Source organism: Bidens hawaiensis, unplaced genomic scaffold (assembly GCF_021521415.1).
Source record: "Bidens hawaiensis isolate Kalapana, Puna unplaced genomic scaffold, B.hawaiensis_p1.1 tig00022990_1, whole genome shotgun sequence".
NCBI lineage: Eukaryota > Viridiplantae > Streptophyta > Magnoliopsida > Asterales > Asteraceae > Bidens > Bidens hawaiensis.
In genome coordinates this window covers 64,711-80,216 of record NW_027493594.1, presented here as the reverse complement: position 1 = coordinate 80,216, position 15,506 = coordinate 64,711, and the positions used below count along the sequence as shown (strand labels likewise).

Below are 15,506 nucleotides of genomic sequence, written 5' to 3'. Positions count from 1 at the left end.
ATGGTTTGTTGTAGATTTTTTGATTTCATCAAGTATGTTGTGAAATATACACTAACATTATCCATTAGTATAATATGTAAATATTTATTTGTATAAGAATGTATATATATAATACAAATAGAGTTTAAAAAAAATGAATAATTTAATTAAATATAATATAAATGAAATGTAAAAGGAAAGTGAATAATTACTTATATATGTCATATATTAGTTTTTGAGGGAAAAAAATTGTGAGAATTAACCACAAACTAACACGTGTCACAATTATTTTACTTTATTAGAATATGTAGATTAATTATCATATAACCTGAGAAAATTTTATTCTCAATTTATAATATTTGTGTAAATTATTAAATAAATACATTATTTCTTTTTAATTTTAATTAACAAACAATATGAAATTTATTTTATAAAATGCAAACCGTCTCTAAAAAATATTTGAAAAGACACTATCTAAAAAATATAACTATAGAAAAAGAGACTTATATTTAAATAATAATAAATGTTTGTTTCAAAGAAGAGAAAATGTTTTTTTAATATTTTGTTGTTCCCAAAAATGTAAAAAATTGTGTTTTAAAAATAAAAAAAATAAAAGATACGGAGTAACAAAATACAAGAAAATGAACAAAAAATAATTCAAGTATTTGAATTATATTAATGTAAAACCTTGAAGGCTTAGTAACACCCAAACCATAAACTAAACCATTCGGTACGGTTTGAACATTCCTAATAAACCAACCAACCGGAAATATAAAACAAATTGAAAAAACGAGAATAAATGTAACCAATGACCACTTTGGATGGTTTCACGTTTCAAACTAAATTGCCCCGCTCCTTAAGGCTTAAACTATAAAATAATCCAAGACCACGACCCAGACCAGTGGCTATTTGGATCAGACCTGGCGATGTTCTCTAGTTGTCTATGGACCGCATTCCAAAGACCCTGATGATTATAACATCCATAAACCATCTTCAAAACAAATGGACTTTCAATCTAGACTCTGGGCAAAAAGGATTTTTATTTCATAACAATACACTACAGCACGAATTTGATTTCAATTCAATTTCGATTTCAAATCAGAATCACCAACGTATTATCTCACCATCTTCGCACCAATGATGTAAGCAACTATAAAAAGAATAACCAACAGTTTGTTAGTTAGACGATTTGATTATAACATTTCATGTATCAAAATCACTTTCCCAAACTCACATAGGAAAAACACGCTCCTAACTATTTATGGAATGCAAAAGGTAATTATAATTCTCCAAAAATAAACGGAAAGATACCTCAAAGAGTTCAAATGGACTGCCACGCTTGTATACATCGTTCTTCTTGCTCATATCATCGGCCAAAATGCTGGATATTAATGTTCTCCAACCAATAAGTAACAACGCAGTGCTACCCATTGTTACTGCAATAAACGTGGGAGGAGGTATGTGACCTATACTTGTAGCCCTTATCAGTATTCCCAACTGAAAATAAAATCAACTCGTAATTTAGTAGAGTGTAGCGGAATTGATGAGCATTGTCACTACACTAAAAAAATTTTTATTTATGTTTAAAGGAACAGTATCAAACAGCATGGATAAGCTTTTTTTATATTTGTAGAATAGTATGAATAATTAATTTTCTATGCCTATTACCTAGCTGAGAAATTACCAGTTGTACAAGAAAATTCAATCAATCAATCAATCAATCATACCCAGTGGAGTCCCACCAATAGCAAAGCTATAAGTAGGGTCTGGGGAGGGTGGGATGTAGGCACACCGTACCTCTATCCAACGGGATAGAGAGGTGGCTATCGAAGAGACCCTCAGCTCTTGACTACATATGTATGCGGCAATATAAAAGAAAATCGAAGTTCAACTATAGTATAATTGATAGCAGCACGTAGTAAAAATGATAATACTATATATATATATACTATATATAGTAGCACATAGTAAGAAAATATCATAATGGTATGTGACCAAAAATAAGGTAAATAGAGGCCCCTATGGTATTCATTTCACCCTAAAAATCCTTAACATTAATTCTACTTCTCCAAGAATTCCTATCTCTATTAAATACAAAAAATGAGATTGGAAACAAATAACAAAAGAAGCAAATAAAAGAGCTTACAGGAATACCCACAGCCCAAGATTTGACAGCAGCCGTAATGGCGTTGGTCTTACCATTCAACCCGCGACCGTCATCACCATATCCACCAAGAAAATAAGCACTCAAAAACCACCCTGATAAAATTCCCATTTTACTACAGCGTTTATTGAACAATAGCCAAAGATATAGTTTACTGATAATTATAACGCAAATTAAGTTTTAATAATCCATACTCGCGAAAAGTAACTCGGTCTGCTACATACGTTTATTTAACTTGTTTCAAAACAATATACAACATTCTGAGTGGGTAAAAATTGGTCAATTGTTTATTAGCAGCACACGATATTACTTTTCTGTTAAAGAGTGCATGGGCAACAAAAGTGAAAGTTGAGAATGTCATTTGTCACATTGTCAATACAAATTATTATTAGCCAAAGGCTAATCCCAGAAAGCATTCACAATAGCTTCTGCATCTGAATCTCCATCTCCATAATTTAGCTAAAAAACATGTTCATCTAAGCAAGGCACATAGCATAAACATACATATTTGGGGGGTTTTAAACTTGTTTAGGGGTACGAAGCCAATTTCGTTCCCTTAATTACTTAATTTGCTGGTCCGCCTGAGCTGGGGTTGGCCAGTTCATAACACTCCGTGAGTGTTCTAAAACATAAATGTAGTTTCACACTTTTATCAATCAAGACAACATGCTAAAGGTATCTAGGATGCTCCCCGAAGTACCCAGAGATACCCAAACGCAACCAACAATAACTGGCATTACCTAACATTTATAGACAAGTACCCAAACTGATAGCGACATTCCAAAGTATCCGAATACACATAAAACATTTGAAACCCAATCGGTGCGCCAATCCTAATACCCTAACACAATTACAAAATATAGCAACCTGCTCTGAATTCATTACCAATCAATTGCCACATTTGGTGGTAAGTTCGTTCTAAGACCGTTGCTTATTTATATATATATAAAATAAAAAAAAGGATAGGCATACCAGCAATGAAGGGATCCGCAGTTGTCAAAGTTTGGGCATCGAAAACCGAAAAACCGTGACTAAACCTTCCAATTGCAGAGAACAAGAGTATGGCTAACACATCACCACCAGAAAGCAGAGCCACATGACTGAATTAACCACCAGCCATAAAATTAATTAAAATGGGTTTTCTTTCTTTTTTTTTTTAATTTAAAAAAAAAGAGAGAGAGAGAGAAGAAATTATAGTTATTATGAATTACCCCCATTTCCTGAAACGAGAAGTGGTATCTGGTTTTTCGAATAGAATAACGCCTTCAAGAGGGACGTTTTCTTGAGTGACGAGGGAGATGGGTTGGTCGTGTAGATTGGAAGAGGGTTTGGGTTTGTTGGTAACGTCGGCGTTAGCGATTATTGTTCGGCGATTATTATTATTAATATTATTATTATTATTATTAGATAAGGATAAGAATTTGGGTCGGCGATTGGAGAAGAGGGGGGGATTGGGGTGGGTGAAGCTGGGGGGATGTCGTGTTTGGGTGGATAAACCACCGCCACTGGCGGGACCTTGAGTTAGGTTTAGGAGATACATGCTTCCTGTCGCGGCCGGAATGGATTAAATTTAAAACCATTCATTTTCAACCTTATTAGCTTTATTTATATTTTCACACAAAATAAAACCAACGTCACGACTCACGGATGGGGTGGAATCCACGCCACATAATTATTTATAAACCCATTTCTCTCACATTCTCTTCTCTTCTTTAGTGTATGCCAAATTTTAGCTATAGTTGTGAAAAAAAGGTTCACCTGACTATCATTGCCTCGGGTTATCATTGTTATAATGTTGAATTATAAAATTGTATGAAAACCAAGATAATGGTTGGGGAGGGGAACCTGCTTGAGTTAAAGCATTCACAATAGTTACTTCTGTGAATGAATCTATCCATCCAACTATTTATATAATTATCTACCATCAAATTTTATGTGTCGCTCTCAAATCACTCCCCATATATTTTAGAAACACCAGATTGCTTGATTTTAAAACGGAGAGCTCTCATTGATTTAGCCCGGTTTCGGTTTTAACCCGAATAGCCTTATGGGCCATAACATCCCCTGAGTATCATTAGAATAATCTAAAGTAACCGACTAACCTCACAATACCTCACCACGTTTCCAAACTCACGACCTTAAAAAAATCACTCTTCTTATTCTTCTTCACTCCGGGACATTGTCGCTAAATTAGAAAGCTCCTCCACCATCAAGCTCCATGGTTGATAAAACAAACGGTAATTCATTCCCTTGATCGTGTTCAGCACCGTTAGCTGTTTTGGATCAAACCATGCCTCTCTCCTAATAATTTGTTTTCCATCTTCAAGGTATACATTCGATCTATATTTGGTTTTCTCTGATTGTTCTATCATCTATTTAAATGCTTTTTGATAAATTTAACCTGGAATTTGATTTTGTATCATCGTTTTCATCATCAATCTAACTACTGAAATCTGACTGGTTATTCCAAGTAATGACTGAAATTGATTATTTTTCACGTTTTTAAATTTTGTGTTTGTATATTTTGAATTTTCTTTAATTTTAAGGTTGAGAAAACTAATGTTTCTCTATATTGTATTCAATTGAATCCACACTTTCCAAAATAAAAGAATAATAATAATAATAATAATAATAATAATAATAATAATGAAAATTTACAAGGCAAACGTCATAGACAAAACACTTATTTCTTGATGACAAGTCAATGTGCTCAACGATCCAGTATGCTTATGTCATCTTATGTATATTATTTGATATTTGATAAGTTTGGCCCTTTCACAAATTAATACGTCGATGCCTATGCTTGATCTCTAATTAGTCAAACCAAACGGGTAATGCAATCCTGACTGGTCTGATCTTTCGATTGTTATGGCAGGTTTTCCTTCTTAAGTTAATGGGGTATCTTTTAGATGTATTCCAGAGCTTCCACATATAAAGAAATAATGAAATTGAGGTGAATTATTTTGCATACATACATGCATCAAAATTTTCATTTTTGTAAATTGTTTTGTTGTTTCTGGCCGCTATTTTTTGGCTATTATCAACTCATCAAAATCAATTATGTTTATTTTGAGTTAACAGGTCAATGCACATTTTCATCCAGATTAATCACATTTCTATTTTTTAACCATATATCTATTTGCTTTTGCAAGTTGCTGTTCTGGAATACATGGGGTGCTTTCAAGTATTTTCAAGGTAATAGGAAGTAAGCTAAAATCATGTAAATTTGCTCTACATTTTTCACAACAATAATTTTAATAGTAGGCAATAATAATAATTGGAAATCAGTAATAACTAGGGTTCTTTATATTTGAATAGTTAGTTACTTTTTTTTTCTTTTTTTTCTAAATAGTCATGATGCAATTTTGAGCTGAAAAGATTTTGCATTAGTGTTTGTGTTTGTTCATTTAACTTTAAAGGAACATGAACACTTAATCGGGAACATATTTGTGTTCATTTCATTCATTTTTAAAAGTGAACATGTTCACGTCAGATAGTGAAGACATGTCAACGAACATTATACGCGATGCATTTTTAGCAACGGGAGACGAGTTTCTTCCATTCCGTCAAAAGTGAATGGTTAAAGAATCCAAGAATAGCTTGTGTCGGGTCGTGCTGTTTCCTTGGTATTATATGCTCGTGTGGTAATGGCGAAAGAAGATAAACCTGTTAACGGATTAAAAGCTATTAGACTTTCAGAAGAACACAATGCAAGCTTTGAGTCAATTAGATATTAACTAAAATCATTGCATCCTAACGATCCATGTCATTCACCAGACGGGTGCTTTGAATCAGTTAGAGAGGAACTAAAATCATTGCATCCGATCGATCCATATCATTCTCCAGACGGGATAGCAACTTCATAAAATGAGTTGATAAACGAAACTCTTTTCCCATTTTCTTTGAATCGGTTACATTCTATGCCAATCTTTTTTATTTGATCTGTTATAGAATCAAAATAACTTATTAACTCATTTCAGTATCTTTATGCCAAAGGTTCTCACAGTTGAATGTTATTTCACCTGTTTGGCCCGTTATAAAGTCAACAAGGGGTGAAAAGTCATCTGGTGGTGTTGAATGGGGTTGATATTTGGGTTTATCAGTCTAGATTATTCGGGTTTTGATGTTTGAAAGCCTAATCGAAACCCGACCTTAATGACAATTGGTTTTCAGGTACGAGCTCTTTGGATACGAGTGAGATCGGGTCGAAACATGTTGGGTTGACGTCTTGCGGGTGCTCTTGGTCTCTTCAAGTTTCCTTACGGGTGGTCACTGGTCCGCACTCAATCTTACCCTTGAAATTTTTATTTAGTTATTTTTTAAGTTTATGGTTATATAATCTTTACATGTATGTATGGGTTCAAAACGACCAAAGTATGTTTTTAAGTTTGGTGTCAAAATGAATAAAGTGTATATTTCAAAATCAGTTTTTGACTTTTGAATCAAAGTAACTTGACTTTTAAGTCAACATGACTCCTTTGACTTTTGAGTCAAAATGACTAAAGTCACCTCATCTCAAATATGGAGTGAAAGTTAGTTTTTGAGTCGAAATGACTTAATGGAGACTAAAGTCACATTTCAAAATCATTATGGTTACTTCACAAAACTTGGTAATTGTAGGATAAAAGTGTTGAACATCTATAAGCAACCATTTTGAGAATATTGAAGTGTTAACTTTTGACTTATAAGTTATAACCACTACTCTATATAATCTTGATATGGGAGTTTGACTTCATACATTATAGAAACTATGTATTTTTTTACACTTTATTTTCTGTGGCCTCCATTTAGATATTTCAACATTTTGAGACACGGTCTCAAACTATTAATCTTTGATAGAAATGGTTATGCTAATAGTAGAATATCAAATGTTGTATAATAGGGAGTATTTAGAGACTTATGAATTGTAACTTTAGTATTACTCACCCTATCTAAGCAAGTTCTTTCTAAACCATTGAATCAAGGGTTATAATCATGTTTTTATCTAAAAGTGCGGTGCCCTACTTAATTTTAAACTTTAATGAATTTTTGTATCAAACAAGTTACTTATTTTGCAGCCATTTTGCAAATCCTGACTATTTTTGCGGGACCAGGCATAAGATTTTTTGAATTTGTTTTATTTTCTTTCAATAGTTTATGTTATTATTTATCTTACAAAAACACATTTAACTACGGTACATTGTTAGTTTGTTACCAAACAATTTGGGCCTATTGAACAAGTGAACATGTCATTTTAAAGTGTTTTTGACTAAAATGAATTTTTATATTTATAATGCTTCTTTATTTACTTTAGGGTAAGGCTCAAGGATGTATTATAGACTTATACTCTATTTCCAGTATTATTGTTTCTCCACTGATTTTTAGTTCTTTAACAAGTAACCAAAATTTTAATATATGCTTTATTTTTTTATTAATTTTAAAGAAATTGAGTTTGTGATTTTAATTGTATCATGCAACATTATATTTATATTTCTAAGGAGATTCATCTCACTAGAGTATGTGATTTAGTGGTTAATCCAATGTCCATTGCGGTGTTCCATGGTTAATGGTTCACCAATTAGAGTTTGATTGAAACACAAGACAACTAAGGTTAGTTTGTGGTTAAATACAAAAGAATCAAACTCTGTTGTGAAAATGTTCGCTTTAGAAAGAATTACAACATAACAAGTCCGGATTACTATATGTACGCAATATATTATAACAATTGATCAGGCCTTCTCTTTTAACTCTGATCATATTCAGTGATCTACTTATTAATGGCATTACTACGACTAAACTTATACACACACACACATATATATATATATATATGATGGTTGTTTTTGGTTTTTCGTATCCATCATGCTTGCACAGTGTTCATAACTTTCATTGGTTTTATTATAAAAGTGAATTACGTAACAAAATCTGTCATGTTGCGCCGGTGACCGGTATATGTTAGGATCGTAACACTAAAAAGGTAAACGTATTGAATGATATTCACACTTAATGTATTTGATAAGATAATTATTTTAAAACTACCTGTAGTTGATTGCTAAATCATAAACATAAATTAGTAAGCCCTAGAAAATAAATAAAAAAACAAAAAAAAAGCCAAAAAAATGTTTTGACTTGACAAGATCACATTTGAACATATGGCGAGCTGCTCGACGCATATTTGGTCAGTATTTACGTTATCGATTCAAAATCGTAAACATAGATTAATATGTCCAAAAAGGTAAAATAAAAAACCAGAAGGAAAAGAAAAACTAACATAGCATAACTACTTGGTGCCATCTCAGTCCAAAGTGTCCAACCCAACTATAACCCTAATTCATCTTTGTACACACAATTATTGGAAAAAAAAGTATACAAATAAAGTAGAAAAATAAATCCAAATAAACTTTACTACCCGTAGCGTCATAAATTTTAATTAACATCATCATAACTAAAATAAAATGTATATGAAACCCAAAAAACTATCAAAACCCGGATTCAAATTATATATTCACAACAATATTAAAAATAAATTTAAACAAACCCGCGTAACACACGGGCTAAAAGCTAGTTCTCTATATTTCATGAACTAGTAGTAACTGGTTACAAGTAGGGGTGTTCAGAAGTATCCGTATCCGTATCAGAATCCGAATTTGTATCTGAATTATCCAATAATTCTTATCCGAATTATCCGAAAATTCAGATATCCAAATACCGAATATCCGAAAATTCGAATTCGGATAGCATTTTTTGATATTTTCGGATAGTTCGGAATCCAAACTATCCGAAATATTGAATTTATTATTTTTATTTTAATTTAATGTATAAACTAGTATAAGATAATCCTAGTTTATTTATTTCAAAACAACACTGCAGCCATCAAACTCAAGCCACCAAACTCATCTCTCTACTCCTTGTCTCCGACCACCTCCGTCCACCGGTCACTGATGTGTGTTGTGCGTGTGGTTGAATATAAAAGAGGAGATTTTTAGCTTTTGCAAAAGATTGTGTTTTAAATTTATAAAAGTGATTTCTACTAAGACTAAACATACACAAAATAGCAAGTGTACCTATTGTATATGTAGAATAGTATTGGTCAGAACCAAGTATCGATCCGTGGACACAAATGTTTCTAATAATGAATCTTCTTTTTACTTTAATCAGAGAGTTTAATCATTTTGGGGTTGATTTTCAAACTTCTTATAAAATAGAAATACTTATATATATAATATATAGGTGACAAGAAGAGAAATTCTAAATGAGTCATTCAATTATATAATGGTTACCATCTAAGATTAAGAATCCACTCCATTCTTCCTTGATATATGATAGAATAGTCCCTCATTTCTAAGTGAACATATTATATGACATAAAAGAAAGTAGCATACGTATTTTCAAGTGTTAGAGCATTTTTGTCTAATGCTAGGTCTAGTGGGCTTCTAATGTCATTTGTATGTTTGATAGGGGCTGATTTGTCATTTGTTGAAACTTTGTAAAGTGAAACGTATAAGTAAGCAGGCGTATAAGCAGATACAGTGGCTTATCTTATACGTTGTCACTGTAGCGGCTATAAATCGGCTTTCATATTTAGATTTTGTGACAGTTGATAGATTAATCAGTTTTGTACTCTCATTGTTATACCAATATACTGAATCTTATGTGTGATTGTGTTGTGACATCTTTATGATATATTTCCACTATATCGTATCGTATAGTAAATATAAACGAATCAGTCCTAATCATTACGTATTCACGTACATGAAGTTTTGCATTATGAGGATCATGTTCTTTCAAGTGGTATCAGAGCATATGACTCATATTTACTACTGATTATAGCACATTCAAGGTCAATTGATGAAGTTTCAAAGTTTCAAAAGTCAACAAGTTAACCGATTACATATTCATCGATTATTCTCTGGTTTTTGGATGGTTTTTCAATTCAATTGAGGATGATGATCGTAGATGCATATTCGTTGTTTCTACAAGAGTGAATCAGATTATCTGAAGCTCAAAATCAAGTTTCAGATTCAAAAATGGTCAACAGTTTCGTTTGGCGTATAAGTTTTCTATTTGGCGTATAAGAGGATACACGTGCGTATAAGGTGTTTGGGCGTATAAGATGGTTTACGGCGCATAAATTCTTCAACGCATATGGTGTTATACGTTGACTTGTTATACGTTAGTGTTATACGCTGATTTGGATATACGTTTTTTTAGTCAACATAAGTGTTACACGTTGGTTTTGTCCGTATAAGTTGATACACATAAGGTGAGGTATACGTTGATCAAGGTTATACGGGTATAAAGGTATCTATGTAAGTAGAGTTATACGGGGATAAAAGTTATACGGGTGAAAGCCAAAGTTATACACTTGTTATTGATTTTCAAAAATGGAAGATTTAAACGCATTTGTTACACATGCTTCACCGATCATTCAGAACATAAACTTGGAAAATGAAATGGGGACGTAAACCAAGCCCCGAAGCTACTTAGGATGGAAGATTATCCTAATTAGGCCGATAAGTTTGAAACGTATGTGCAAGCCGTGAACTATAATACGTGGGAGGCTGTTGAAGTTGAGTACATCATACCAAGGAATGAAAATGGCACAAGTCATAGATTATCTCAAATACCTAAGGCTGACAAGCCTAGGTTCATTCGTGAGAAAGATGATGAACTTGTTTCAACAATCAATAAATTCTGAGATTTTGCAACTCCTACAACACAATGGGTCATGTCACTCAATTTGGGACGCTTTGCTGAATAAGGATAGAGGGAATGCTGATATGAGATAATCAAAAGTTGGTTTTCTAAAGAAAGAGTTTGATATTTTCTCTATGGTCAAAGGTAAAACGATGCCTCAACTAATTGAAAGATATTGTTATCTGGTTAATGATATGAAAAGATTGGGCATTGACAAAGAGGAGTATGAATACATTGATAAACTGGCAGATTCTTTGTCTGACGAGTGGGAGACATTCATCATGATTCAACAATCCAACCCAATCAATTATGCTAGACTGACTTTGGCCTGTTTTATTGAAAAATTGGAAAATCATGAGTTGGAGATTAGGAAGAAACAAAGAATGAAGAGTTCGTCAACTATTCAAGACATTGGTTTGTACTTTAACTCTCCACAATCCGTGATAGCCCCATGCTAAAAGATCCAAACTACGTATTTGACAAATAGCAGTTTTTGTGGAAGTTCTTCTCAAACTAGTCAACAAACCAACATGCTTCATTTTACAAGTTCTTATTGTAACAACTCGGATTTTCCGGATTTATACTTTTTATTAAATACCAAATACCCAACTCGTTTTGATGTTCGGATTATTTTATCGCGTTTATCAAAAAGATTGATTTTTATTATTATATTACTATTTAATTAAATAAATATTATATAATTATAAATTTCTTATTTTGGCAAAACCTACCCTATACTAAACTATAATCACTTACGTATCCAACCTTAAACTTCAGGGACCAGATTATAAACTAGTATTATAAACCTTTAATAAATGGATAACCCATTTACCCAGGACCCGTATAGCAATCCCTAGACCTGTTAGTGCACGGTTTTGCGTCTCGAGTCTTTGTATTTAATGTTAATGTATTTGTCGTTTATGTTTAATGTAATAAACAATTTAGTTATATTGTAATTCGTTATTAGTAATGTCTAGTTTGCTAAGGTTGTTTAGCGAACTAAGACTTAAGTTTATTCCCTCCTGATTCGTTAAGAATGTTTAACGAATCAGGGGGTGATTCGTTAGGTAAATTTTTTTTGTTTAATGTATGTGACGAATTGGAGATTAGTTCGTTAGGGGATGTTTACGAACTACTCCATCGTCTATTTATATGTGAACCCTGTTCACAATTAAGTTAAGTTTTTGAGAGTTAATTAACAAAGTTCTGTCCAATCTCTCTCGATCTTCATCTTAATTTTATACATACATACATACACATACTACTACTAATAATCTATATCTATATATAACATACAATCAAACGTAACTATGAGCTAGATCCGAGTTAATAATTAACCGTATACATACAGATCTGTGATCTGTTTATTATTAAGTATTGATCAAGGAACAAACAAGTGGTATCAGAGATTTCGGTGCTCTTGTTTACGCTTGATTTGACTGATTATAGATATTATTAAGTTTATTAATGTTGTTTTTGGTTTCATTTTGAATACAGTTTGATTTTGCTTCAATTTGAGCTTGAATTGGTTGAATTATGGAATGTTTGGATTAGGTTGGTGATTATTAAGGTATTGACAGGTTAGGGTGAGTTGGAATTGGATTTTGGTTTGGTTTTTGATTGTTTTGGTTGGATTTGAGTTTGGCCGAGAAACAGGGAATGGTTTTTGGTTAAATTGGATATGTGTTAAGGTAAATTGGATTACGGGATTGATACGAGTGTAATCGTGTTTTATTGGCGAGTAGTTTGATAGTTTATTTGTGGAATTTGGTTGACAATTGAGATTGTATTACAAATTTGAGTTTCTGGGTTTCTTGGTTTGATGTTCAGCATTTACAGAAAAACTGGAAATCTTGTTTGAAGATTTGAAGATCTGAACATGATTATGATTCGTTATCATATTGACGTTGATTCGTTATCATATTCATGTTAATTCGTTAACTGATCTAGTCAATTCGTTAACTATTCTTAGTGATTCGTCAACCAATTCGCTACTTAATCCGATTCATTTCCAACAGATTCGTGTGATACGTGTCTACCTTGGAATTTGTGTTATAACAACCTTTGCCACGTGGCATTAGGTGTCAGAGTTTGTTACAAACGGTTGTAACTACCTGATTCGCTATAGGTTGATTCGCTATCAACTATAGCTGGTTCGTCATCTTATTCGCTAAGTTTATCTTAGTGGTTCATTAAAGAATACTCTCTAATTCGCTAAGCCTGTACTTAGTGATTCGCTTAGTTAATTCGTTAGTTGGACTCATTCGTTGACCATCTGTTACGTTAATAATCAGATTCGTTACTTAATTCAAATCTGATTCGTTACCTGATAAACCTCAACTTCGTTAAGGTTTGATTCGTTGATTACTGTTCACAGTTCGCTATAACTGTTCACAGTTCGTTACACTGTTTACAGATTCGTTAACTAATTTTAATTTTAATCCTTAGAGTTTCAAACTTTTACAAAAATGGCTGGAATGTATGCACTAGCTTCTCAAAACATGTTGATGCAACAAATGTTGCAACTTTATACCGAGATAGGTTCACATTCGAAATGTCCAAGGTTGATGAAATTTAGCGATTTTGCTAAATGGGAATCCCGTTTTCGTGCTCATCTGGGTTCTGTTCACCCTGACTGCTCGTATTGCCTAGATGAGGTATTTATTGCACCAATGATTGGTGATGACACTATTGGTTATACTCTTAAAGCTATTTCTCAATGCTCACAAGAAGAGAAGAAAGCATTTGAGATCGAGATAAAGGCTTATTCTACTCTTACTATGGAGTTACCCGAAAATATCTTTCATCAAGTGGGTAGCATAAAGAGATGTGTTTTCTTATTCCAACATCTTCGTATGAGAAGTATGGGGAACATAGCTGAGAGTAAGAAAGTGATGCTCAAGTTTCAGTTTCGAAACTTTAATTTATTGAAGGGTGAAACAGTTGAAGAGATGATTACACGGTTTAACCACTTAATTGCTGAAATGGACAAAATGAAATTGGAAGTTTCTGAGATGGATAAGATTGACACTATGAAGAGTGTACTACCAAGTTCTTACTCCACATTTTTAATGGTTCTGAAAGAAAATAACTATTTCTTGAATGAAGATTTGACTGCCATTGAATTCTTGCAAAAGATTGAAGCAAGAGAATATGATCTTAAGTGTCAGAAATCCTCCAAGGATAGCCAAGATCCTGCTTTCTATGGTGGTAGTATGCCTCTAAGTTCAACTATCTCTCCGATAACTGCATTTCTTACCCAAGCTGCAAGTGAAAAAGAATCAACTATCTTTAATGATCCAAGAGCATGTTTTTACACTGCTGGTAATTCTGGATCATCTGGTGGTTCTGAAGTTCAACTACTACTAATCCATTTGCTTCACCACCTAGTGTCAATATGAAGGAAGCTGAACATAATTTTTCTTTTCTAACAGCCTTTATGTCTTCATATGAAAACCTGGTTAGTAGTAAGGTTGCCACAAGTGATCTAACTGATGAGGATTATGATCAGATTGATCCAGATGAAAACCTGGATTTAAAGTTGAACATGGCTATGATCGTTCGTAAAGTTAAAAGATTCATGCAAAGGACTGGAAAAGATCTTCCGGCCTTAAACAAGAAATTGGAATTTGACAAGTTGAAAGTGAAATGCTATAATTGTTAAAAGTTCGGGCATTTTGCAAAGGAATGTGACAAACCGAAGAAAGAGTATACTAGTCCTCATGGTCAACATCAAAATTTTTCTTCACCACGAGGTAGTGATGCTGAAAAGAAACCATCTACTTCTACACCACAGGCTTCGTTGGCAGATGGAAATGATTGGTCACAACGGTTACTGTGTAATGACACTCAAGCAAATTTGGCTATGTTTGGGTTACCTAAAGATACAAGTGAAAGTGAGCTGTCTTCTGATAATGATTCTGAATCTGATTCTGAAATTTCAGGTGACAAGTCTCCAACTATATTTGCTTGCATGGCTAAGATTAATGAGGTTAGTCATTCTATCTCTGCTACTTCATCTGTTAAAGTATCATGTGTTGATTATGAATCTAACAAACCTAAGTTAGAAGCTTTGAAAAATCATAATGATAATCTTGTAAGAGAAATTGCTTCTCTGAAGGATATTTATTGACAATCTCTTGAATCTTAAATGCGATCTCGAGAAAAGATTGAAGCATTGTCGACAAGTAACCATGATCACAAGGCTGAGTTATCTGTGAAAATGACAATTAATGACCAAAAGTTTCAAGAAATTTTGAAACATAGATAAAAGATAACCGAGCTTGAGAATGAGGTTCTTGAGTTGAAGAACAAATTGGGTAAATTTAGAAATTCTTCTTTTCTGTTGAATGAAATTATTGAAGTGTCTGGAAAACAAAAATATTCAAAGAAAGGTATCGGGTTTGTTGAAATTCCTCCACCTTTTCACAATGATTATAAAATTAATCCTTTTGCTAGAAAAGAAGAGGATTAGATTGAAAAAGAATATGTGATTTCTGAAAAATCTAAACCGGTTAAAACAGAAACTGTTAAAACCCAAGTTGCTCCTCAAAAACCTCATGTTGAAAGCAACAAAGTCTTTGTTGAGAATGCTGACAAAGTGATTATCGAAGACGTGTTCGAACCTGAGGTAATACACAAGAATAAGAACATCCCAAGTTCTAATCATATTCTTTGCGAGCCTCAA

The 15,506-nt window shown here is 32.9% G+C and overlaps 1 protein-coding gene across 1 annotated transcript; it reads right to left on the bottom strand.

The window, feature by feature from the left end:
• Positions 1 to 1,022: 1,022 nt before the first annotated feature.
• Positions 1,023 to 3,683, bottom strand: LOC143566646 (uncharacterized). Its single transcript, XM_077053286.1, has 5 exons — positions 3,355 to 3,683; positions 3,116 to 3,243; positions 2,126 to 2,238; positions 1,291 to 1,476; positions 1,023 to 1,129 (listed from the first exon to the last, which is right to left on the bottom strand). Exons 1-5 carry the CDS (start codon positions 3,681 to 3,683, stop codon positions 1,100 to 1,102), a joined length of 786 nt encoding a protein of 261 aa, XP_076909401.1. The 3' UTR covers positions 1,023 to 1,099.
• Positions 3,684 to 15,506: the final 11,823 nt, after the last annotated feature.